This window comes from Trachurus trachurus (genome assembly GCF_905171665.1).
Source record: "Trachurus trachurus genome assembly, chromosome: 6".
In the NCBI taxonomy this organism is placed as follows: Eukaryota; Metazoa; Chordata; class Actinopteri; order Carangiformes; family Carangidae; genus Trachurus; species Trachurus trachurus.
In genome coordinates, this window is record NC_139897.1 from 8,322,681 (window position 1) to 8,348,465 (window position 25,785).

The 25,785-nt window shown below is 42.1% G+C and overlaps 2 protein-coding genes across 4 annotated transcripts in view; one reads left to right on the top strand and one right to left on the bottom strand.

The window, feature by feature from the left end:
- The first annotated feature begins 805 nt into the window (after positions 1-805).
- The window catches only part of tmem117 (transmembrane protein 117), a 48,864-nt gene continuing 23,884 nt past the window's right edge, over positions 806-25,785 (top strand). For 2 of the 3 annotated variants that reach the window (XM_083974116.1, XM_083974118.1), the window contains exons 1-3: positions 806-1,121; positions 2,678-2,985; positions 24,243-24,375. In XM_083974116.1, the coding sequence (XP_083830242.1) occupies positions 1,060-1,121; positions 2,678-2,985; positions 24,243-24,375 (503 nt within the window). In that variant the 5' untranslated portion in view covers positions 806-1,059. Of the gene's footprint in view, positions 1,122-1,947; positions 2,194-2,677; positions 2,986-24,242; positions 24,376-25,785 lie in introns of those variants that run through there. The other variant, XM_083974117.1, reaches the window with a different exon arrangement.
- On the bottom strand, positions 15,167-18,446 carry LOC310987193 (P2Y purinoceptor 1-like; the record flags this gene model as incomplete). Its single annotated transcript, XM_083973386.1, has 2 exons — positions 15,167-16,161; positions 18,407-18,446. 2 exons carry the CDS (start codon positions 18,444-18,446, stop codon positions 15,167-15,169), a joined length of 1,035 nt encoding a protein of 344 aa, XP_083829512.1.

The window sequence follows — 25,785 nt, forward strand, 5'->3', positions numbered from 1 at the left end:
TGCAACATCTGGAAGCCACCGGGCTTCCTGTCTCCGCTCTCTGCCCCCTCCTTCTCGTTCAATAAAACAAATAAATAAAGGAATAGACTTTAAAGCAGCAAAATCACATCCCCGTCAAGTACGACACACGCAGGCAGCGTAAGAGCGGAATTACTGTGAACCAATCTACAAAATAAAAGCGCTTCTTCAAAATAAGAAAGCCATGTCCAGTGCCAGGCTAAAACTGGTGTTTGTAACTCGTAATTCGTGGCATTTGTTAAAATAAAAAAATACAATTCAAATAGACTAATAGCCTATTATATTGTAATAGGCCAAAAAGCTATAGCGAGAAGGAAACACTGAAGTCTCTCATAAGACTGTTGGCTAAATAGCCTACAGTGGCCTACAGGCCATGGGCTTAAAATTTAAATAAAAGAAGAAAGTAAGAAAGAAAACGCTGACCTGGGTGAAATTCAGTCGGCAATGAGTGGCATTTAGCCTATAGCCTAAACAATTTATCAACTTCAGATATAGCCTATCTAAACAGACGATCATTTTGGCCTTTGAAAATATACATGAAAAAAATAGAAATAAATTTAGGCTTTAAGAGATCATTTTCATGTAAGATAGGCTGCATAGTCCCTCGTCAATTTACATAAAAAATATCTTCTGCGCTCATCACGTTTTATTTTGAAAGGAATGTGCGGAAGTTGTGTATTTGTACTGGCTCTACCTTGGCGCTGGTGAATCAACGTGTTGGGCACATTGCGTTACACTGATGCCCCTGCTGTGTGGATCCAGATACCTCCATCCTCTCCACCGCCGCCGCAGCAGCAGCAGCAGCAGCAGCAGCAGCACCGTCCCATCTCCATCCCAGGAGCTGCACCGTCCGGCGGGAACCCGCTGACGAAGCACCGCCTGGCTGAGCTATCCCGCCCGGCGCATGGACGGTCCAGCACAATGGCAGAGGATTTGGGGGTGCCTCTGTCGTATGCCAACAACAGGTCGCATGGATAATCCCTCTACACCCCTCTCGTATCCTCCGGTGTTTGGGATGATTAGAGCGCCGCTGTCGGCTTGATGTGGCAGGAGCGGGGCTCGTCATCCTGGCTGTCGACTGAGAGGAAAACGGCGTGGAGCAGGTGCGTTGGTGATTTCGTTTAGCCTACCGCACATGCACAAATAATACCGAGGTGCAGGTAGGAGGGATCTGCACGATTTTCGGCCGTCCCAGATCTCACAGGGTGCACCAACATCTAAGTTGTGTAATCTGATCCATCTTCCAGCCCAGCTTGTTGTGATATCTCTGAGAACACCTTGGCTCTGCAATGTGACATCTGGCGTCATCACTGTGTATAGTGACATGAGAGGAGAAGTGAGTGGTCGCAGACTTTGTCTTTAACGCGATGATGATGGTCCATTCAGATATTGCCAGAACTGGCACGAATAGTGGGGTCATCATAGCGTATTTCCTGCAGCTCTCAGCGATTGTTTACATTGGCCAGGCCAAATATAAATGCATGGTTTATAGGCAAGCCAGAGAGTTCAGAGCATCCACCATGACCAAGGAGATGAAATCACTGATCTTACACATTCTCCTCACTGTATTTCCATCACTGCTTAAGACATAGCCTAAAGACTTTCTGAGTCGACTTTGCATGCACTTCATTGCATGTCCTACTACCCCCATGCATTTCTAATAATGTCCAATCTGCATGTCCAGGAAGCCACTTCTGTATTTTAGCTGGATCATGAAGTGGTCCCACCTCCAGCACCATCAGACATAGCAGATGATGACAAGACAAACATGCTGCTGGTGAAATTTAATAGCCACACAGGCTTTCCACTGTGGCAGCTCTATTTCTGAAGCCATTACATCATTCCAAATTCCCAACTGTGGAGTATTTTAGGAAACGGTGTCAAAACAAGGAACTGGTTTGGGAAGTTCAGTCCGGCAAAGTCAGACCAGCCACAGGGGGCTGCAGCGAGGGAGCTCAGAAAGAGAGTTGGTTGTTAAAAAACACACAGACAGAGCGTCGGACTGTCGAGAAGTTACTCAAGCGCTGCTGCTTGGCAGGTGTTCCCGAGCAAAGCGTCATCGTAATGCTGTCACTGATTTTTGTGTGGAGCAGCGAGCAGACAGGCCGAGAGGATAAGCCTTTTAAAAAGACAGCGCTTTACAGCTAAGCACTTGAAGAATCTTACCTTATCCAGGTATGACACATACACCTCAGCTTGTTTTCTCTGACTGATGAAGAACTTAAAGCTTAAACTTGTGTCTTTTGAACAGCAGTGTCTTGTTAAGTGTGATATTACAGAACTCAGTCCACTTTTAAACAACTTTATTAGTCTCCATGCTGCTGGTTCTCTGCAGGGCTGTTATGACTAACCAGTCAGATCAGGAACTCTCTGTTATGTTTTGTGTAATCATTTCAGTGTCCATGGGAAAAGCCTGTCCTCGTGCCTGCAAGTCTGCATGTAGGTGTGTTATTGGCACTGTCGCTGTACTATCTGTCTGAATTTAGCATAATCCCAATCTGTACCAAAACCTCAGTGCTATTACTAACACTAATCTGAGCCTGAGAGATGTTTTCACCATAATCTGCCCTTCTGATGTGAGTGTCATATAATCTCACTGAAAGAGGCACTTTCTCTTTCTCTTTCTCTCTCTCTCTCTCTCTCTCTCTCTGACTCCCAGGTGTAGTGTGGCTGGGGGGCTCATAAGGATGGAAATAGATGCCCGGTTCCGCTACTATTTCCAGCACCCGTGGTCGCGCCTCATCGTGGCCTACCTCGTCACCTTCTTTAACTTCCTCATCTTCGCCGAGGACCCCGTCTCGCACAGTCAGACGGAGGCTCATATGATAGTGGTGGGCAACTGCTTCTCCTTCTTGTTCAACAAGTACCCCGGCCTGGGATGGAACATCCTGAAAGTAGTGTGTTGGATCCTGGCCATCATCATCGGCATGTTAGCTGGGAAGTTTATATTCCACCGCCAGCTCTTTGGTAAGTCATGCGCACAACATTGCAGAGGAATGTGCAGAGTAATGGCCTCGGTGAGGGAGGGAGCCCTCCTCCTGACTTCTTTTTGTTGTGGCTGTTCATTATTGAGAAGGACCCTTTTTGTACTCATATTCCATTTTTTTGTGAATGGTAAATGTAATCAGATGTAATCTTAGTATCTGTCCGCCTGCATCCATCCTTTCATTTTAACTCTTCTCTGACGCTCTTCGCACTCATCATCAGATCTGGGTCAAACAGTATTTGCTGATCTCTTCTGGTTTTTTTTTTGTTTCTGTCTGATTGAAGTAGGCTTCAGTTAAGGATCATTTTCTCCATCTGCCCATTGGTTGATAAAATAGATGAAACATCGGGTAAAATGCACGTTACTGTTTTTATAAAGCCCAGAACGACAATATCTAATTGTTTGTTTTTGACCAACAGTTGAAAACCTAAAATAAATTCTATCACAAAGTGCAAACTCAGCAGAAACTGGTGAATCTTTGGCGATTTAATTAGAAAATAAATAAATAAATGACTTACTTTTTGCGTAGGGTTCAAGTAGATGGGTGAGGTTGCAGCAAAAGCTAGTCTGTTATTGGAGGATGTCACAGTCGGTCGGTTCTATACATTAGAGATATATTAGCTCCAATATGATCTTTATCCTGTTTGAATGCTCATTAGCCTGGGGACTCTGGAGCAGAGCTGTTGTTAACTGTATTAGTTCCACCTGTGCTTTTCCTGCTCTGGCAGATCAAGTTGTCTGTGCAGTGAAAGTGGCCTGTTAGGAGTTATCGTGGTGTTAAAAGCATGAGTAATAACGGTGATGATTATCTGAGTTCAACTCAAGTGTCCCGCCAAGCCATGCAAGAGACCAATGTCTATTATTAAAAATCCTATTTTATTGAAAGTAAAGGCGCCACCTGACCTGTAAATGTGTGATGATAGTGCCAGAACAGCCCCCCTGGACCCAACATCCAACCATGTCCAACCTTCCTGTTTTATCAAATATCACCCCCCTCAATCCCATTCAATACCCACAGCTGCCCAGTGCCCCATCACCAACTTCCCCATCGGTCTCTGACTCCCTGGCCTCAACACACACAAGCGCTGTACCGATCCAGAGGGTGTAGTCTAGAGAAACTTGATGTTACAACACCGGGGAAAGTCTCAGAGATGCTGCTAGGTGGCCCAGGGATGAGTTCCACAACAAGGTCCAGGGGACCACTATAGTTCCTCACCAAATCCATCGGGAGCACTGTCTGTAGTCCATATTTGACCGTCAGTTCAGCTGACTGAACATCGGCATTTGTGCCGTTGCGCCTGTGCAATTTACCAATCTACAGTAGGCTGCAATCTGTCAGCTGTGTTTAGCCTGGTTGAGAATCACTAGGAATACAGCCAATCTGATTCTATACTATTCGTGATCAGTTTTAGTACCGAAAACCACACATGTATGTTTTGGATATCAAAACTTGCATGTTACATAATGTTAAAGGTATAATGTGTAGGAATTCCCCCCATCTAGCGGTGCGGTTGCATAACGTATTCTTGATGTTGCATTCACGTGAAATCGGGCAGAAGTCAGACAGACAACAGACGACGCATATAACAGGATAAACAAGCGTCTATGTAAGCAAGTGGTTCGCCAGCACGAGGCAAAACAATACAGGCGTGACAATATGTTGTCATGGTGATGTCGTATTGTTTACCTGACCCACGTTTTACCGTCTTTCTCTCGTCCAGTAAAATGACATCCGGTTGGTTTGCCGACGGCCGTCTGCCTGAATGCACCTGAATGCAACATCAGTGCCTCCGTCCTTCCTCACACTACACAGTGGTGACAGTTTTAACAGGCGCTACCTGGAAAACTTTCTCTCCGAGCCGACAGCTCCGGTGAGTTTCTATGGTTACCTACGGTCACGCTGCCACTCAACGTAAAAAATGGCGATGCAACATGGCAGCCTCGGTTCAGTGCGTCGCCCACTTATGTATTTGTAACGACTTGTAACAACTCGAGAAAGCTTTCATTTGTGTGCGGGTGTGATTCGACTTCAGTGAAATACGTATTTATGAAAGCAATATTTGATTTTTGCTAATAAAAAGCCAAATAAGTTACATACTGGGGCTTTAAATAACTTAGACCTGTGCATTTCCTGTGATGACATATTATGAGAATCCCTGCAGCACGCCATCCATCATCTCTGTATGCTTCATCATTTAGTCAGTGCTGCTCACTTCCTTCACCTCTCACACCTCCTCGGTACATTTCCTCTTCTTTTTCACCCACTTGCCACTTTTCTCACCTCTTCTCACAACATCGACCTTTTCTCTCTCCTGTCGCTCTCTTGCCACCTTGACTCTCTACTTTTCACTCTGCCCTCACAAGGCTGAAGTGCTAATCCCATCAGCTCCTCATTTGTTTAACCTGTAATAGCAGTTAGCAAGGCTTCCTATTCAACTCATATGTGTAATTTCTTGCAAACTTAACAACTCACTTGTGCCTGGTTATTATTGGCCACCCTGTCTTATCTTCTAAGCATGAACCATTAATGACTATAATTGGGGGACATGGTGGTGGGAGGAGGAGGAGGGGGGGAGTCATCTTCTCGGGGCATAAATAGAAAGCCAAGAGTGCATGATGACATGATACTTTCTGCAAATACTGAATCCTCACCACGGGGGAAATGGGAAATGGCTCTGAGGACTGTGTTTTCCTGTACATGGAGGACACTTAGTGGATCTGATATTACCAGCTGTTCCATCTGCTCAAGTTGCAATCGTTCCATTGAATTACTGTTTCCTTACTTAGGATCTGTGACAAAGTTTGTGGGGTCAGGAACTTGATACTGTGTGGGATCTTTGGAGATTTCTAGGTCTGAGATGGAGAAGTCGATTTGATATGCTGTAAATAAAGATGGCTCTGAAATACAATACGCCATCGTTTTTATGTACACAATGTGAAAATTCCCCTACATCCTCTTGAAAACAGAATACATCAGAGTGTTGTTTTGAAAGTTGCAAGACAATAACCTACATTGCTGATGTTCTCAGAACGAGGACAGCAGTAAGATTGTTATGGGGAGCTGGGTGCCGTAACGATTTCTTGGTTCGGTGCAATGACTTCCCAGAGTGCCCACTGGTTGCCTGGCAACCAAGACCCAAGTTATGTGGAGATGTATATGAAACCATTTGAGTTGACTCTCAATCAGTCTCCCCTGATCCCTTGTGTTTGGAGATTGTTGCTGAAGAAGCTATAATCTTCCTAATTTCATTGTCTTTGTGTCTCTGATTAGAAGGCAACTAAATCCTACTGGAGGTGAGAGGCACAAACCACCCACACTCACTGGATTAGAAACTTTGTGCAGTTTTTTGCAACTACAGAAAGTTGTTTCCACTCTTTTTTTTAGTTTAGCAGTTTATATAATCTGACAGCCGTTCATCTCAAACGTCAAGATCTGAATATTGGATGTAACAGTCTGAAGATGTTTGTGTTTGACTCGAGTTTAGATGGCAGTATCACAAGTAGTTGTGGTAGCCTAAAGGGTGTGTTCTGTAACTGGGTGTGTTCTGTTTTGTTTTCAGTATCAGTAATCACAAGTTATGAGTAATGTTAAACACATGCAAATCACATTTCACATGACATAATAACGGAACGTTATGAGACGGAGTCGTTTTAGAGGTAAATTCATGCAAAACCGCTGATGCACATTTGCCTTCAGGGAAAGTTTTTCAGCAAGCACTCTCTGTATTTACCTCGAAAACAACAACGTCCCGTTATTATCTCATAGCGTGGTGAATGTGCAGGTCACAACTTGTCCACCAGAGTATTTTGGAGTTTTTCGGATTGTGTATTTGATGAGTTTGATGAAGGAAACCAAGAAATCCCATGAGCCTCCGTAGCGTAGCTCTGAGCAGCTCATGGCTCTGCTCCGCCGTTCTAAAAATAGCTTGCACCGACAATTAAAGGTAACGAACCTACTGCTTTGACTATAGCGATTATGGCAATGGGCCAATTTGCCAAAATGTTGAAATATCCCTTTAAATAATAACTTTCAGAAATGACTTGTGAAAAATATATATTATGCTCACATCAAGATATTGTGAAGTGAACTATTAGATGTTGGTTGGCTACAACATCAGGAGTCTCATCAGAATAAAATATTGTAGTTCTGTTAACTCAGACAGTCACTTCATCTCAGATAGTTTTGTATCTAGTTTCACTTGGGAATGAACCACAAATGCATTCTGCAAAAGTTGCTAATGGGCTCTTTGCACAGCTCCACTACTTCCTGAACTGAATGCTGCTCCTTTATTTCCTGTCTTACATTATTGGACAAACTGATTAATCCAGGTGTGTCTGGGTACAGTCACAATAGTCAGACACACCTGGATTAATCAGTTTGTCCAATCATGTAAGACAGGAAATAAAGGAGCAGCATTCAGTTCAGGAAGTAGTGGAGCTGTGCAAAGAGCCCATTTTGGCTGTTCATCTCCTTTGACTAAAGCATTGACACTGGAAGAAAGGAACACCAAAACAGCAGCTACATAGGATGCATTCAGGTACAGTATTGAGTGCAGGTCACCCATGTTGAGACCAATAAGCCAAACTTGGGCATATAAAACCACAAAGCGCTTCATGGCAACTTCTCAGTGGGTCAGTGGGGCTAAGTGACACACATATTGAGTAATTTAGGTAATTAAAAATTTCCACATCTGTTTATATTCTCACATGTAGTACAGAGTGCACTGTTCAACCTGTATAGCCTCACTGTTACTTAACCAACATTTACATGACTCAGAAAGTAGGTGCTTCATCACATGAACTTTAGACAGTGAGATTTACACCATACGGCCCAGTCCATGTGGACCATGGGCCTGCACACTTAGCTCTATCAACTGGAGGGTATCAACAGAGACAGAGTGCAGCTCGTCCTGCAGCCAGGTACGACTAATGCACTTTAACAGGCCTCAAACAGATGGTTTGTGTTTCTGTGTGTGGGAGCATGTGCTCAGAGTGGTTATATGTGTGTGTGAGGCTGATGTAGAGAGCTAGAAAGGCAAATAGCGTTCTGCACAACATCTCGGTAAAGCACTTACGTAATCACAACCCAGGTAGAGCATAAGAGCTGTAGTATGGAACGAGGGCCTGTGTAAAAAAATTATCATCTATTATAGATTTGTCACACATGGCCCACCTACTGGGTATCATGTCTCTACTAAAGCCCTGCAGATCTTTATCAGCGTGTCTCCTCTGCTCCCTCACATGTAGGCAGGCAGTGGGAACACTTCTGAATAGGAGCACAGTCCATCCATGCAAAGGCTTTAGTGCCTGAAAAAAAACAAAAAACACTTTGGAATCACAGTCTGCGGCTGCTGGGTTTTCTGGAGTCCCATTTTGAGAGTGTGTTTTGTGCTACTGTTTTATAGATGTGATACATTGCGTAACTGGAATGATTTTCTAGCTTCATGCTGCAGCAAGTCGAGCTTAACTTCATATGCATTTGTCGCAAACCCGGGGAATGCCATTGTTTTTTTGAAAGCTGACGCCTCCACTGCATCATTTTTTATGTCTGCCCAGAACATCTAAACATTTCGTAGAGGATTTCACCTCCACCTCCTTCCTCTGGTGATTAGCGTTTTCTTTCTTCCTGTATAAGTGCCACAATATGTGACTTTCACTTTGCCCCCTCAGAAACCCACACAAATAATAATCCTGTTGCCGCATAACAGAATCTTTGCCATTCCCTGTATTATTCAGTAATGTTTTTCAATCGTGTTGCTTTTTAGCGTAGGCAGAGGTGCACAGTGTTCTCCGTTTGACTCTGTTGGAGGAAAATAGAATAAACTCCAGAAGATGAATAGCTTGTGACAGACTATGTGATTTAAGACTACATTTGAGGTTCAAGGAACAACCTATGTTATTCCGTTCAGCCACTCAAGGCTATGTGTGCTCTCTATAATCGAGTGGGCGGTAGCCAATGACTTCTGGTCATTCAGAGGGAGACTGGCTGTCATTATGCATTTGTATTAAATCTTAGGTCACACTGGGTTTGTGAGCTGTCTATTTCACTTTGAATGTGGTTTGTTTTGCGTTCCGCCACGGATTAGATTAAGCCACCTTTTTTAGATTTTAAGACACAAGCTCCTTTGGGACGGCAGTGGTCAAGGACTTTGTGGTGTTTTGCAGCTATTTTCACTCTCAAAAGATTACAAACTGAGAATTTCAATTAAAATGTGTTTTATTCTGTCGCTTTTAGTGGATACACATTTGGAAACACTATTAGCTGTAACCACAATGGAATCAAACAAAAAAGTGTCCTTTTTTTGCTTTTCCACACTCTGCATATAAATGTATAAGCCTCTTGGCTTCTCATACAATAAAGATTAGTCGACTCAGTCATTAGTCTGAAAGTGAGGCTGCAAGACAAGTCATTAATTCACAAGTAAAAGCACAAGCTTTGTCTCACATGGGCGCACACACAGAGGACACAGACTTAAAGAGATGGATCTTGAGACAGATTTTGAAAAAGCCATTGATTGAAGTTGGCAGATGTCGATCTGCTCTGTAGTCAAGGGGAAACTGACGGCAGAGGAAGCTTAAACCTTGACAGTACAACATCCACGAGCCCCGTGTTGAAGCAAATAAGACGCCGCAGATCTAATGAGAGGCAGATCCAGCGCCGTTCAATACATTTTGGCAAATACAGCCATTCATTTAATCGTCGAGAGTTAGATGAGAAGATCAATACAACTGTCATGCCTGTCTCTGGTGAAGCTGCAGAGGGTAGCACTTAGCACAGACTGGAAACAGAATCAGAATCAGACATCCTGGCTTCAATATCTTATCTGTTAAATCTGCATAAAAACAAATAAACAACAAATATTATATTATTATAAAATAATACAGTACAATACAAAAAACCAGCCTTTACAAGTTCATCAGTGACAGATTAATTTACCTTTGGATAGAACGGTATTGATGCTCTCATCTAACGCTTAACAAGAAAGCAAACAAAGTGAAAGTGTTCCCTTGAATTTTTTGTTTAGTACACTGCAAAAACTCAAAATCTTTCCAAGAATATTTGTTTTATTTCTTGTCAAAATGTCTAATTTCTAGTCAAAACGAATCTCTTTCCACTTAAAAGAAGACTCATCACCTAAAAATTAACTTGTTTTCAGATAATTTTAACTTGTTTCAAATAAATTTTCAATTGAAATAAGTAGAAAAATCTGCCAGTGAAACCAAGTTTTTTTGTGCTTGTAATAAGAAAGAAAAACTTGCTCCACTATCAGATTTTTCTACTTATTTGAAGTGAAAATATGCTTGAAAGAAGTGAAAAGTGTCTAAAAACGAGCTACTTTTTAATGTGATGAGTCTTATTTTAAGTAGAATTAGATTTGTTTTAACTAGAAATGACATTTTGACTAGAAATAAGACAAATATTCTTGGTAAGATTTTGAGTTTTTGCAGTGTACGTTTTTGGCCAGGCTTAACCCAGGCATCTGTGTAGTGTTAAGTTATGTAATATTTAACAAAATGCCTCACACACAACTACAGTAGTTGTTCCCTCCGCAGTAATGCAGCACCACATCACTAAAGATTTATATGACGGGCCTGCCTTCGCAGTTAACGACTTTCTCATTGCCCATCTCCTTAATGGGAGAAGTGAAACGGCCTCTCATTTCTCTCTCATGCTGTTTCACTTTAGCATAATGTATTCACCTATCTCTCTCTAAGGCTTTGCGGATTCTAAAAGGTAAATTGAAGGGTAATTTTAAGTCGTGTGGAGCGCCGTCCTGACCGGATTAGACCCTGCTTTACATGTTATTACCTGCACTTACATTCAATCAAACACTGACCACGCTCATCTCCACTTGGTTGAGTCACTCAAGGCCCCAGAGCTGTCTGAACGGCACAAGAGAAGGTGACAGTAATGTGAAAACCCGTTTCACTGAACTGTTAGCACCCTTTTCCTGAGCTGTATGTGTTTGTGTGTAATGTGTATGTATCTTTGTGTGTTAAAATGTTAGAGACATGTCATTGGCTGCTCTGTTGTTGGAGTGCCTCTCGTCCCCTTTCCCTGATCTTGATGATTGTAGCCTGCAGGATGCCATCTGGGTTCTGTCATATGTTATTACTGTGCCACGCATAGGCTGAGATGGCTTATGTACCACACTGTGCTGCGGGTTAAAGAGAAGTGTGTGTGTGTGTGTGTGGGAGTGGATGGGTGGGTGGCAGGATTGGGGCTCTCTGCATGCTTCATGTGTGTGTGTGCTTGAGGTGTTTTATTGTTTGTGTGTTTGAGATAATGTGTAGCTATTAAAAGTGAATTAACGTCTCTGAAACGATTAGTCCTTTGAGTTATTATCAGGAAATGATTCAGCAGCAATTATCGTAATGGATTTATGGTTCAGGTCATTTATCAATTAGAAATGACCAGTTTCTCTGTCTTATTGTAACTTGTTCTGTTGTTGTATTAACACTTTCTAGATGTCACCTGAGGTGCATTTGTTAATATTTCTTTGACATATCAGATACCAAATGTTGATTGATCAAAAACAAATTTGTTGATAATCAAAATAGAGTTTATCTGAAGGTTAAAGGGATAGTTCAACTTTTTGGCAAATTGGCCCATTGCCATAATCCGTATAGTCATAGCAGTAGGTTTGTTACCTTTAATTGACGGTGCAAGCTATTTTTAGAACGGCTGAGCAGAGCCGCGAGCTGCTCAGAGCTACACTAGGGAGGCTCATTGGATTTCTTGGTTTCCCTCATCAAACTCATCAAATACACAATCCAACAACTCCAAAACGCTCTGGTGGACAAGTTGTGACCTGCACATTCACCATGCTATGAGAAAATAACAGAACGTTACGAGACAGAGTTGTTTTCAAGGTAAATACAGAGACTGCTTGCTGAAAAACTTCTCCTGACGGGAACGTGCATCAGATGTTTTGCATGAATTTACCTCTAAAACAACTCTGTCTCGTAACGTTCCGTTATTATCTCATAGCGTGGTGAATGTGCAGGTCACAACTTGTCCACCAGAGAATTTTGGAGTTGCTCACGGCTCTGCTCCTCCGTTCTAAAAATACCTTGCACCGACAAATAAAGGTAACGAACCTACTGCTATGACTATAGTGATTATGGCAATGGGCCAATTTACCAAAATGTTGAACTATCCCTTTAAAGTGTACATGTGTGATTTGCATCAAGGTTCAAAAAGCTAATGTACCATGCATCCATGTTTTGATCATTTTGCACAGATTTGTGTATATTATTCATATTTTCAGTCATAAACTATACAATAATGTTGTAACAGTTTTTTCATTCTAATTGTTTTTAGTAATTAGTTGTTGTTGTTTAGTCTATAGAATATCAGAAGATCCTGAATAACAGCCATAATTGTTTCCAGGAAAACAAATCATCATATTTGAAAAGTTACAGTTTAAGAATGCTCTGCAGTTTTATTCCATACTGTAAATGCTCAATAATCAGAGTGGAAATGAACTTGATGGTCAGTTCATTGATCACAGTTGACTGATAAAGTTATATTGGCATCAGTTATATCTATGCCTGACTGTCAGTGACTGTGTTCTGGCCTCTGCAGAGTGTAATCCATAAAAAGCCCACTCATAATCATGAGGCTTCATGGCTATCGAGCCTTCAACAAACTTATGGTGCCCTGTAGAGCTGTATTACACTCTCTCCATCAGTTCAGCCCCCGTCTCAGTTAGCCGGCCTCAGAGGCTGCCCCCTGCCTCTTTAAATAATACATGTGTCAGAGCACTGCTGTACCCCTGCAGTCCGACTTTGTAGCACCTCTGTCTTGCAGTTTAAAGCTGCTATCTCTTGGAAGTCAGTGTGTTTGATGCACTTTAGTGCAGCATGAAGCATTTATGTGAGGCTGCACTGTCTGGGATTCAAAACCATAAATACTTCCACCATGTAATGTTTGTGTTTCTTATCTAATGTGGTGTTATGATGATCTATATGTGTGATATTATCATTTGAATGTCTCCTTAGAGCATTATTTAACATTGTTTAGCTTATTGTTTGGGTTTTATAGCTGCCAACACTCTCACTCACCACTTTCACTGACCTTATTCCAGGCAGCAGGCAGCTATTTTCAGTGGAGAAACTCTGGTATACCCTCTGTGCTTGTGCTTACCCAGCATCAGACAGCAGACACAGCATTAGCAACCAGCTTCTGAAAATAGTTGGACATGTAGCAGCTACAAAACACAGATTATATAGCGGGAGCCAAAAGCATTGGACACAAATAGCCGCTCCATGTCTGGTAGATGCATTAAAGCAACTGTTTGCTTTTGTTTGTTAATTTATTATTCAGTGATCATATACCAGTCTTATGATATCGGCCATAATGGTGTGAGTTACTGCAGTTTTTTTTCTTTTCATTCGCCCTCCAATTCAACAAAAAGTGCAACATAAAAAACCATTAACATTTACCCCCAAAATACACTGTAACATTTTCTAAACCCACAGATACATTTTCACCGTGACAAAGACGTTATTAATGTGCTTTATTCGTGCAGTGAACTTCGTGTCCGTGTTCTCGCAGCAGAGGATAAGAACACAAAAGTGTTTGCACAGCAGGAGACAAAGACGCACAGCAATAATGACGAGGGCTAGCAAACAAAGGAAACCAGCCAAAAGGAAATTGCTTATTTACCTGAAATGTATGACTCCTTTGGTCTGGAGCCAAGCCATAAATAACAGAATGAAACCATCTATCAGGCTGCTTTACGGGAACAGGTAGCGTGGCCCAGTAGCCAGCTCTCTGTGTTGTGCTGCAGTCTCCCCGCGGACGGAGCACTTGTTGTCACTTCCCACCTCTGATTTATTACCCAGACTCTTAGTTACAGAAGAGTTCATCTCAGGGGGCACTAGTTGCCGTTGTCATGACTATTCCCAAACCCACCAGTGATGCTGTGGCCCGGCACATGCGTGATGGATGGGGGATGCCAGGGTGTACATGCTAAGATCCATGCAGTGTGCTACAGTACAGCACAGCCCAGACTCTGGGGTTTCTCTGAGGGGAGAATGTTCATTAAGGTCCCTCAGGAAGACGGGATGTTTTCCCTGGTGCTGGTAATCAAAACAGGACACAATAAACCTGTGTATTGGAACATAAGATAGAGGAAAGTATTCAGGAAAAGAACAAGGCTGCCTTGCAGTGAGGACATACTGTGAGCAAACTGATGACTTGAGGACAAAGGGCAGTGAGTGGGATCAGAAGAAAGCGCTATCTATAGTTCAAGAATCAATGTGGAAACGATGGCATCGCTTAATATGTAGGCAGAATAAGGCATGTTTTTGTTTTTCAAAGTCCCCTGTTTTCTTCACTCATTGTTCATTGTAATCGTATTTTCCATTAACAGTGTCCAGTTCACTGGAAATCAGTCAAAATATTGAAACAGGAGGTGATGACTGAGTGTTTTCATAAGATTGTTAACAGCAGCACAACCGGCACGGCAAATAAACAACAGGTTGATGTTTCCATTTGCTTTTCTGTTATGATGACACAGGTGCAGAGTAAATCAGAAGTCAGACCTGAACTGATACTGTGTACAGAGCACTCATCCATTCGTTATGTTTCTGCACCTGTTCATTTGTAACCTGTTTGTGTGCTTCTGAGCAAATCGCTACGTCTAGCAACATGTTTTGGAAAGATAGTGATTTGATGTTTTCCCGTTTTATGTTTTTGTAGAATGGATTTGTCTGTTTTAGGACTGTTGATTGAAAAATATATGTAATATATGATATAAAACAAATAATTTAATTGTTATAATACTTTTTTTTTTTTGTATGGACTCACTATGACTATATCATGTACAACTGTCCATTTGAGGATTGATTGGATGATGATTGGAGGATGATTGAGGATGAGACCATTGCAGGTTTTTATTACTCTCAGGACACAAAGTTTTATGGCATCACGTCAACAGGACAAATATATTTTAGTAAAATATAAAATTTATTAATGAATAAAATATAAGTTTCCTTTTTCATTCCAGCTCCAGTATCGGGCAATTTATGTACTGTATAGGCCAAGGTAGTTGTACCATCAACATCTGTCACTGGCACATGTGTAAAAGTGTTCCAGCCAAGGCAATTTGAGATAACGAGCCCCGAAAAAGAAAATGCTTTGGCTCCACTCAATCACCGCATTACCCCGACCCTCCTGCTTGCTCTGCAGCACAGCCTCCTGTATCGGTCTCTCCTCAAGGCCAGCAGCTTCCTCTGGAACTGCTCACTAGCCATGATATACAGCACCGGGTCCAGGCAGCTGCTTACGCTGCACATGGCTTCAAAGAACTCATAGGAGGCGTAGAGGACGTTGGTGTTCGATGGTGTGACCTGGTTATGGATCCTCATGAACACCAGAGTGATGACCATGATGTGGTAGGGCGTGAAGGAGACCACAAAGACGAGCAGGGCGGCGGTGATGAGCCGCAGAGGCTTCCCTCCCGCCCCTCTGTGCCTCCTGCTGCCCCTCGGGAGGCGTTTCAGAACACGCACCGTCATGATGTAAAAAGCCAGCATGATGCTGAATGGTAGCAGGAAGCCTACTACTGTTCTGATAATAGTTATTGTCTTGACGTAGATGAATGGACCTTGGATGTGGTCCATGCACACAGTCACATTTTCCGGTCGCTGAATTGCGAAAGTTACAAATATGTCCGGGACGGAGCCGAGGATGAGCACAACCCAGGCGCAGACCGAGCACAGCTTGGCTTTACCCGCATCCCACCACCGCAGAGAGCTGATGGGGTGCACCGTCCCCACGTAGCGATCAAAACTGATCAGAGTGAGGAAGAGGATGCTTCCGTATATGTTGATGTTAAAGGAGATCTTCTTGAACTGGCAGAAGATCTGTATGTCCTGAAGGTACGGCCTCTGGAGGGTGAAGTAGAGGGTGAACGGCAGGGTAAGGATCCAGGCCGAGTCGCACAGGGCCAGGTTCAACAGGAAAATGTTGTTGGTGCTGGAGGTTTTCCTGAAGCAGCTGTAGTTGATCACAGCCCCTATGTTTCCCAAGATCCCCACAGGAAGGGCCAAAATGAAGAGTACCAGTAGAATATAGCAGTACCACTGGCCGTTCTTAAACTGGCTGCAGAATACTGTTGACTGGTTCAGATACTCCAGGAGAACCTCTGGAATTTGAAGAACAGAAATAGTTAGTTTGGATCTGGATCTATTATCATTCACACAGTATGAGAACTGATGGTACATTCTATTTACCTTTACCTTTAACATCCTCACAGTGTCTGTGCTAACATTCACATACATATAATTTATGCCATCCTCTTGGTTTTGGTTTGGCATGTTAACGGTAGTTAAAGAGGAACTATGCTACATTTTTACCTTAATTAAACAAGTTTGAAGCAATTGTGATGGTTGCTTAACTTGTTACGAGGAAGAATCTTGAATCTTGAATCTTGAATCTTGAATGGAGGCTCTCTGCCTTCCACGTGTGTGTCACTTATTGCGTCTCTTGGCTGAAAACCAACCTTGCAGGATCTGGTCCACTGCCCCAATGTCCCAGATCTCGTCTCTGCGGCACCGCAACACAAACACGCCCCGTAACCCGTAATCTCTTGTTTATGACAGATTAAACTAGCCTACACAATTATACACGTCATAACTTCGCATAAGATATTTAACGTTATCTATTGCTCTTTTCTTTTGCTTTCTGGATGGCTTCGTTGTAAACAAATGCACATGGCCAGGAAGAAGGTTAGCAAAACAACAGAAAAGCAACCGGATTTACATAGTACACAAAGTACATCTGAAGATGATGGGAGTATCAATAGGTTTGCAGGTGTTTGGCCATAAACCAAAGTATAGTAAGTGGCATTGCCCTTCAGGGTGCTTCAAGTACAGAAAACAAAGAAGACAACCAAAGTGATTATAATTCATCAGAATAAATCCTTAATAGGCACCAAAAATATCTTGTTGGATTGACCTTTTGGGCTCTTGCATGGGTCAACCTAAAAAACAAAACAAAACAAAGAGCTGACTTCCAGTAATGGAGCTGGATAGTTTCCTTAAACTTTATCTGACCGGTAAATGCTTTAATCTTTCAGACTCCACACCCGCAGTTCATAATACAAGGCAAGCTCACTGGAGAAAAAGTAGTCTCAAAGACCAAGCTGAGATTGCTCTGATGACACTAATTTTCTCAGACTGGAAAAAGCTCTTTCAGAGCCACAAATGACATTACACAACAGTACTCACATACTATCTGTGACTTAAAAATGTTCCTTGATGGAGGGTAAAATGACCAATTTTAAAATTTGAGACAAGCTCCTATTTGATTTATGATGCTTGAACTCTCAGATAGGGATGTGGTCCAAAAGCAACGCGACAATGAAGAACAGCCAGTTGTTAGTCACAGAAAAAAAGAGACCCATGAATACTTTTCTTAATTGGAAGCTGCTGGTGCTTAATTCATTATCCTGTTAGATAAGCAGCAGATTAAAACAAGCCTGAAGAAATGAGCCAGTTCTCTATTCACATAACAGGCTCATATTCATTGTGATTGACTTGACATATGTAAATGATTGTTTTGCTTGTCTTTTGGGGGAAAAAAACTCATTATGTCAGAGAGTAATAACATACAAAGTAATACCAGCAAAGTGTTTTAATCATAAAATTCTCATAACATTAATGGTAAACTTATTTTTAGCAGGTTTCATTTTGTTCATGACTTTAATAACTTGCAGCATGATGTCTTAGTTTGTTGAACTGACTCTGCCGGTAAGCCCTGCTGCCAGAGAGTACTTAAAGTAAGATGTGTTCACCCATTCTCTCTAAGGGGCTACTATATTTACTGTGGCCGTCTCCATAGTCTCTGAGCATCACCAGCGTGTCCAGGAAGTAAATGCTTGACTGTCTGCTGTGAACAATGAAACCTGGGGAGCTGTTGATCTATCGCGTCCACCATGTTTGCACTTAATCAGAGATCATACATTCATTTTCACTCAGGTGAACGGAGCTTAACAATTTACTGTGACCACATCTCAATCTATGTCATGTCTGCCTGTTATACCTACTGAAGGACAGGCAGGCTTTATTATATAATGAAGTTTAATATGTTATTTTACTATTAAAACACTAAAAGCCTTTTTTTTATTCAAGCAGCTATAATAAGTAATTATTTAATAGAGTATGATATTATTATGTAATGTAGAAAGTACTGTAATTACATTATCTTTACCACATTCATATCAGGAAATTCATACATTTATTGATACATAGATTACTCTAATAAATTAAATTTCATTAAGATGTCATGAATTATTTGAAGGATTAATACAGTTCCTGAAGAATACTGTAACTGTCTAATCCCTACGAAAAATCCTCAAAGAGATCATTTCAGTTCCAGACGGTACTCACCCCTTGTAGTCGTGTCAGACTCGTTCAATGGGGAGATCATGATGAATGAAGGCGGCGATCACATCTCAGGTCGCCCTCACTCCTCCACCAGCTGCGAGCTTCTCATCTGTCACGAGCCGTCGACGCACAACGCACTCCCTCACCTGTGAGACTGTGTGTGTGTATGTGTGTGCGTGTGTGTGTGTGTGTGTGTGTGTGTGTGTGTGTATGATACAGTAAACAGAGGATTAAACCAAACTACTGTTAAAACATCTGAGATCCATATTGCTTATCATCATGTGCCAGTGTTTAACTGATGGTCTCTGCTGGTTTTTACTGTCCTGTAAGTGGATTACTACTATAAATCTGGAGACTTTATAACCTGAGCACTTCCCAGAATCATTGCATATGATCTCATTATCAGACAGAAACAGGCTGATAACCTCGACAGTCAGCAGTTTCAATCCTTAGATTGCCCGAGACATTGTGAAATCTGAGAGATTTATTCGAATAAAAAGCACTTCCCACCCAGTTTCTTCTGCTGAAATGCATGTTGCACTATTTCCTGTTCTGTGTTGTGTTGCTACCTTATCGTGTCTCATACACAGTATATTCAGTAAGCCTTTACCACAGTTCAGCTTTACTGGATTAGTGGTTTATTCACACATGTTGGGCTGGAGGGAACTCTAACCCTGTGAATCACTTACAAAGCTGAAATGTAGCTTAGGCTGCAGTCTGGCTACTTTTAAAACTGCGTATAGTCTGACAGCATACAACAATGCACCATTGAACAATTTGAGCTATATATATATATATATATATATATATATATATATATATATACATATTATATATGAAAATCATTTAAAAATCAGATTTTATGGGGCGTCATGTGGCGAAATGGGTTGAGCAGGTGCCCCATATGCAGAGGCTGTAGGCCTCGCTGCAGTCGGCCCTGGTTCGAATCCCCCATCGGGCGGCCCTTTACTGCATGTCATTCCCCCTCTCTCTGCCTCCCCATTTCCTGTCTCTCTTATCCTATCAATTAAAAAAAAGATAGATAGATAGATAGATAGATAGATAGATAGATAGATAGATAGATAGATAGATACAGTAGATAGATAGATAGATAGATAGATAGATAGATAGATAGATAGATAGATAGATAGATAGATAGATAGATAGATAGATACAGTAGATAGATAGATAGATAGATAGATAGATAGATAGATAGATAGATAGATAGATAGATAGATAGATAGATAGATAGATAGATAGATAGATAGATAGATAGATAGATAGATAGATAGAACTTTTCTATTCTTCCTGAAGGTAATCCTTCTGCCCTTGCTACAAAGGGAAATGTGCGAGGAAGATAAATAGAATGCAAAGAGGAAATAAATGCCTACAATGTCTAAAACAATAAAATATATACAAAAGTGCAAAGGAAGCAACCTATAGGTAAAATACTATGCTACATAATTTGAGTCCAATACATAATTTAAAAACGATAAAATACTAGTCCAAAAGGGTCGAAATGTAATTTAAAAATGAGCCCCTATCAGACAGATTTGGCATTTTAGGAATATTCAATACAGAGGACATAGTTGGCTTTACTCATAACACAGGATGAGTGAGATTGATGAAATACAGTCCTCTTAAAGACCAGAGAAAGTGAAAGTAAAAGCAAGCCGATGCAGTATCTCAGAGAAAGCAGAGAGGAGACGTTTTATAACTGCACTGTGTTGACTGTAAAGCCCAGGTGGTTATCTGCATCTTTTATATCAGTGCACTTACCAGTCAGCCACTCTGGTGGTGTGTGTTCAGGTGTCACCACTAGATGGAGACACGGCTATATGTTTGATTTTCATTTCCATATGGAAACAGCTTGAGGAGAGGTGGGTATGATCTCATCCCAAACAGAACGATATAAATAGCATTGGAGGAATCTGACTGTACATGTTGTAATTTAGCATTCAAACTGAAATTAGACTGTTGTTTCATACAAAAGCTTTAGTTCATGTAACTGTGTGTTTGCAGAGCAGATGAGATAGAGATAGAGCAATTGTGTCCCTCTCCTCCCTCTATGTGTTTTGTGCCTGTGTTGTGTGTCACAGGCTGTGTATAAAAGGTTTGTGTGAGTAGCTGCTTTGTCCATGTGTTGTTTTTGTTGTCCCCTGCTGGGCTGAGCCTCGCAGGAGGCAGCGCTCATGCATCATTCCTTATCGGGGTCCTGGGCTGTCGGGAGGTGTGGTGACTCAAACGGCTTGGCTGAATAGTCTTGAATCACCCCCTTGTTAAATCTGGCCCATATAGGCTGAGAGAGGCCGGCCGTGCTTGCTGGCGCGGCATCCTGCTTTAAAAGTCAGATCTGCCGATACACACTGTGCACCTACATCTAAGCCAGGGCTCATTGGCACTGGAGGCAATTAAGTTCACCCATGCAAGTCAATTCAATTATGCATCTGTGATGAGCCCTGAAATACCACACAGCAAGACGTATGGTGTGGCCTCGCACTAGACTTTAGTTTTGCTTCAAGCTCCCAAAACTTTGAGGTTGAATATTACCATCAAGGGAATATTCCAGTTTGTTTGTTTTTAATCTCATTTCTAAAGCGCACAATACAAAAACAAAGCAAGTTCAACTAATTCTCCAAATCTATTGTTAGGTGAGATCCCTTTTGTGTACCATGTATTTAAACTTGCAACAGGAGGTGCACTTATTATAGCTGCACTTTAACTCAACAGAGATCTTCATCTCCATAGGAATCTCCACATCTTTGTTTTAATGTGCACAGAAAAAAAAGAAAAAACTAAAAGTGAGCAAGCTGAGATTGAACAGCATGTAAAACTGTAGGAGAGTAAACCAGCCAGGCCATAATAGGAAAATAAATGGAGCATTCTGCTTCGCTATCTTTCTCACTCGGTGTGTGTGTATGTGTGCGTTTGTGTGGACACAAACACAATGAGCTCTCTGAGGAGCTGTAACTCAAAGGGACGCTGACTGAGCCGGAGGAGAGGAAAACAAAGAGTTGTTCCTGGGAAGATGGCTGCTTCTGGCACCACATCACAGCTTGCAGAGACAAAGCAGAAGGAGAGCCTCGAAGTGTGTGTGAGCAATATGTAAAGCAGTGGTAATAGGGGTGTATAGCCAGGCTTAGTCATACAGGATCTCTTAATTAACAGTCAGTGGAACAGCTTTGAAGCATTTGATGGTTTGGTTGGAGCACAAGAGGACCTCATCATGGGGTTCTCCTCCACCTGCAAAATAGGTTTGCGTAACGTCCTCTTTGTGCTTCGTCAAGTCTCACGCTGGCTCCCCAGTCGCCACCTTCTTACCATTCAATTATTAGTCCAAATTCAAGTGGAATTGAAAATGTAGCCATGGCACCGACCCTACTTATTGCTCACAATATCTCTCTCTCTATTGTTGTGTCCCTACAGGTGGCAGAGATGAGGCAAACAAACTATTATACAGGGTGTAGGGAGGGAGTGAACAAGGGGGTGATGTCATACGCAGCCTACAATGTCGCACAGATATCATAGGGAGTTGGCTTGGACCCAGAGACTAAACATGTACAACAGAAAACCTACAGTACGTTATAAACTATATCCTAGGCCAGTTGTTCTCAAATGGGGATATGGGTACTTGAAGGCACTCCAGTGGGGTATGTGAGATTTTTTTTAAATATATATTTTTTAAAATGGCATCAATTCAATATTTCAATAAAATATTAGCGTAAATTCATTAACTGAATTTTATATTTAGTAGGCTATTCACTTTCATTATCCTAAAAAACCCAGAGTCTTCTCCATACCAGGATGGTTTGACCCAACCTGGCACGTGCCACATGGCATCACCTATCAATCACGTCCACCAACTCAAACAATGGAGTCATGGTTGAAGCTTTGCTGAAGAACAAGTGCCAAAGAAGGCAAAACCACAGCCGGCAAAATTCAGAATTTTTTAAAGCTGCCATTGTAACTGAGTTCATGAATTTGGTTTAAAAACAGATCTTTATTATAATCATAGAAGGCTATTTAAGTTGATAATTCCGACCATAAACGGCGATCCGGCGGCGTTATTCCTATGACCCGCTGGGAAACGTCCGGGAAACCGAAACTCGGAAATGCTGGGCGAGTCGACCACTAAATAATAATATCAAAATAACTATAAAGACAAAACGATATATTTATTGAAAATGGACCCATTAACAAGTGGGTAACGTAGATTCATCCACATTAATATGAGACTCTTTTATAACCAAAAGCAAACTCCTCGGGGTCTCTTTAAGAAGTTTAGAAAAGTTTAATAAATCAGATACTGGTGACTCAACAGGGCTTACATCACTGAAAAAAGGTTGAGAACTGTCCTAGACAGTCAAATAGGAGCCTCATGATAGACTGCCACAACCTTCAAGACAAACCATGATCTAATTGTATTTATACATTTCCCAGAAACCTAATGAAATCACCACTTCTTGGTCCCGGGGACTCGATCATCAACAAGATCAACATCACCGGTGCTGCCATGTTTATTGCCAGCTTGACCACTACTGGTTGTGTAAGCTGTAACAGTGTTATCTGACAGAGCACAATGGCTGGTGGTTTTATAATGGGCTTATTTCAAAATGACAGTTGTCTGCTTATTACAAAGAGCAGTGTTTTCTTTATCCTTTGGACAGTGTACCCTGAGGCTGAGCTGGTTGCTGGGCATCAGACCCAAAAATCTGAGAAAGAATATGTGTTAACATATTAGAAGGAACGCTTTGTTTAGGTTTTCAACATTTGATTATCTGAAGTTATGAAAGTCATGGATACAATCGTCGATATTTATTATTAGGCAAAGATAATGCTCAATGTGACCGCTCTGAGGTGTCCAGTTCATGTTTTATTTTTTTTTTTCCAAATCTGTTTCGACCCAGGTCTGAGTGATGATGGTAATAGCAGACACTCCAAAATTTCCTTTTGTGTTGGTGGTGGACCAAGGTCTCTGACAGCTGTTGTGTCATGACATATATACCCAGCATCACACATTATTTTTCTCATCTCAGTCATCTGCACCTCCGTAATCCTTTTTCATGCCACTGTTTCCAGGGGGGGGGGGGGATACGGACCTTTTATTTAAAGTTAAATATTTTTCTGTTTGTCCTGAGGAGCAGTTAAATAAAAATTGGTCTGGCATTATATTTAGAGCGAGCCACAGAGGCACCAAAGGCACCAGCTGTAGTCTTTTAAAGGTACAAGAAGAAGAAGAAGAAGAAGAAGCTGGTGGTGGTATAATAAACCTCATTGTCTTCACGAGTTCTGCTGAGTGCCGCCACCAGAGGACATGCTCATGTGATTATGTATTCTGTGCAGAGGGCGGCGTATCTGAATCAATCTCATGCTCTGCCAGAGAGATATTTCTCCATAATTTGATTCCAAGGCAGATCTGTGTGGTGGAAAAAAAAACACTACAGGTCACAAATGTTTGAATAATTTCTCTAATCATGCAGAACTCGCATCATGAAACACAAGCGAGCGTCAGTCGGCTGACAGCGTGCCCACCGGATGCATGAAGTGATGTGTCTGTAGAATTTTATTTTTTTTTCTGTTGGGATTGATGATGACAATAGTGACTGTTGAAATTGGTCAGGAAAAGACAATTACTCCAGTGTCGCGGGAGTGACACCTCAAAGTGGTCTTTAATCTTAATTTCAATGGCCTAAAGGGCACATGTCTGACACTAGGACAGTATTGATCTATGCGACTAATTTATTTACTTTCATCTTCATTTTCCTGGGCACACATGTTGGCCGGTTGACATGCTGTTTGAACCACACTGACAGCAGTGTCCTTGTCATGCTCCTTTTAGGTCGATACCTGCGCCTGAAAATGTTCCGCGAGGATCATGGCTCCTGGATGACCATGTTCTTCAGCGCCATCCTCTTCCTCTTCATCTTCTCACACATCTACAACCTTTTCCTGCTGATGGCTGGGAGCATGGAGTAAGCCATTCAATCTCTCTCTTTCTTTCTCTTTCTCTTTCTCTCCCCCCTCTCTCTGCCCCGTTTCCCTCATTCTCTGCTTCCCATTTGTTAGACACTGTACGCTCCCCTTTGGCTGGCGTGATTGATCTAAACGTCTCGCCTGAACAGAGACCCGATACCAGCCTGATTAATCAGCCCAGACTTTAAATCACAGGTAGGGGCAGGCGAGGGGGAGAGTGGTTAATCCTGAAAGATCACCTTCAGCACCTGCACTTATTCTCCCATGATCTTGACTTATTTTTTTTGACACCTCTCTGGCTGGAAACCAAGACGCCTTTGCCACGTTTCTCTCAGTTTGTGGCTTCTGTTGCTCAGACTCACCTGCTGAGAAACCACCGTGCACAGCAGTGACACCCACACATCAAGCCGCTGACAGGAATCCGTTTATGCATTTGCAATGTGTCCGTCTGGAGGAAGGAAAACATGCCCTTGAAGCCAGCCATCCAGACACGAGGTCGCCGTTAGGTGATTTACCATTTTGTTTGTTTGAGCTGTACAGGGGAAAAAAAAAAAAAAACACAGTGTGGCAGGTGTCTATTCAGGTACAAGAGGGAGGCCGGAGCTGTAATGGGATCTGTCTATATACAATGCTGCTTTCCCATATTAACAACCAGCTTCACCTATCCATAAGGTGCAGGCAGATGAAGGCTATTAGCTAGCAGGCGAGGTATTTGTGTTTTTCTACGGCCAGAGGGATGAGCTTGTATAATCAGCCCATCTGTCACTCTGGCCGGCGCCGTGACACCCGGCATCCATCTTGTCCGCTCTCTCTTGGTTGGCCGAGAAAAAGGAAGCGAGCGGCTGAGCGCAGGGGGCAGGTCCGCAGAGACGAGAAATGTTGCTTGCTCAGGGAAAAGTTCCACTTGCAGAGGCGCTGAGTGCAAGTGTCACAAGAGAAGATTCCTTTTTTTTTTTTAAAACTACCTCTCATTTCAGCCTTGAAATGTCAAGAAAAGGGGTCCTTTAATAGTCCGTCAGTGCTTTTTCTATTTAATAGAAATGTTTCCCTTAATGACACCCAGAGAAACATAATGAGTTACCCAGGCGCTCTGAGAGACACAACATATAATTTATATCCATCTAACATGAGCAAGTCACACTGCATTCATTTTAGCTGCATCACTTGTCCAGATAGAAAGAGCAGCCACCATAACAGCTTATTAAACAATTACACTGGCTGACACAACACTTAAATCCAGCCATAATTATTTGTTGTGCGCTTTGACATTAGTGATTGGACGCTGTAAAGCTCTGCTCGCAAAGACAGATGGTGCTGTTGTAAAGCGAGTGAACCCCCAACACCGCTTTTTAGACACCTGCTCTTCTTCTCCTGGACTCGGAGACCCCTCCTTCAAAACCCACCCCTCC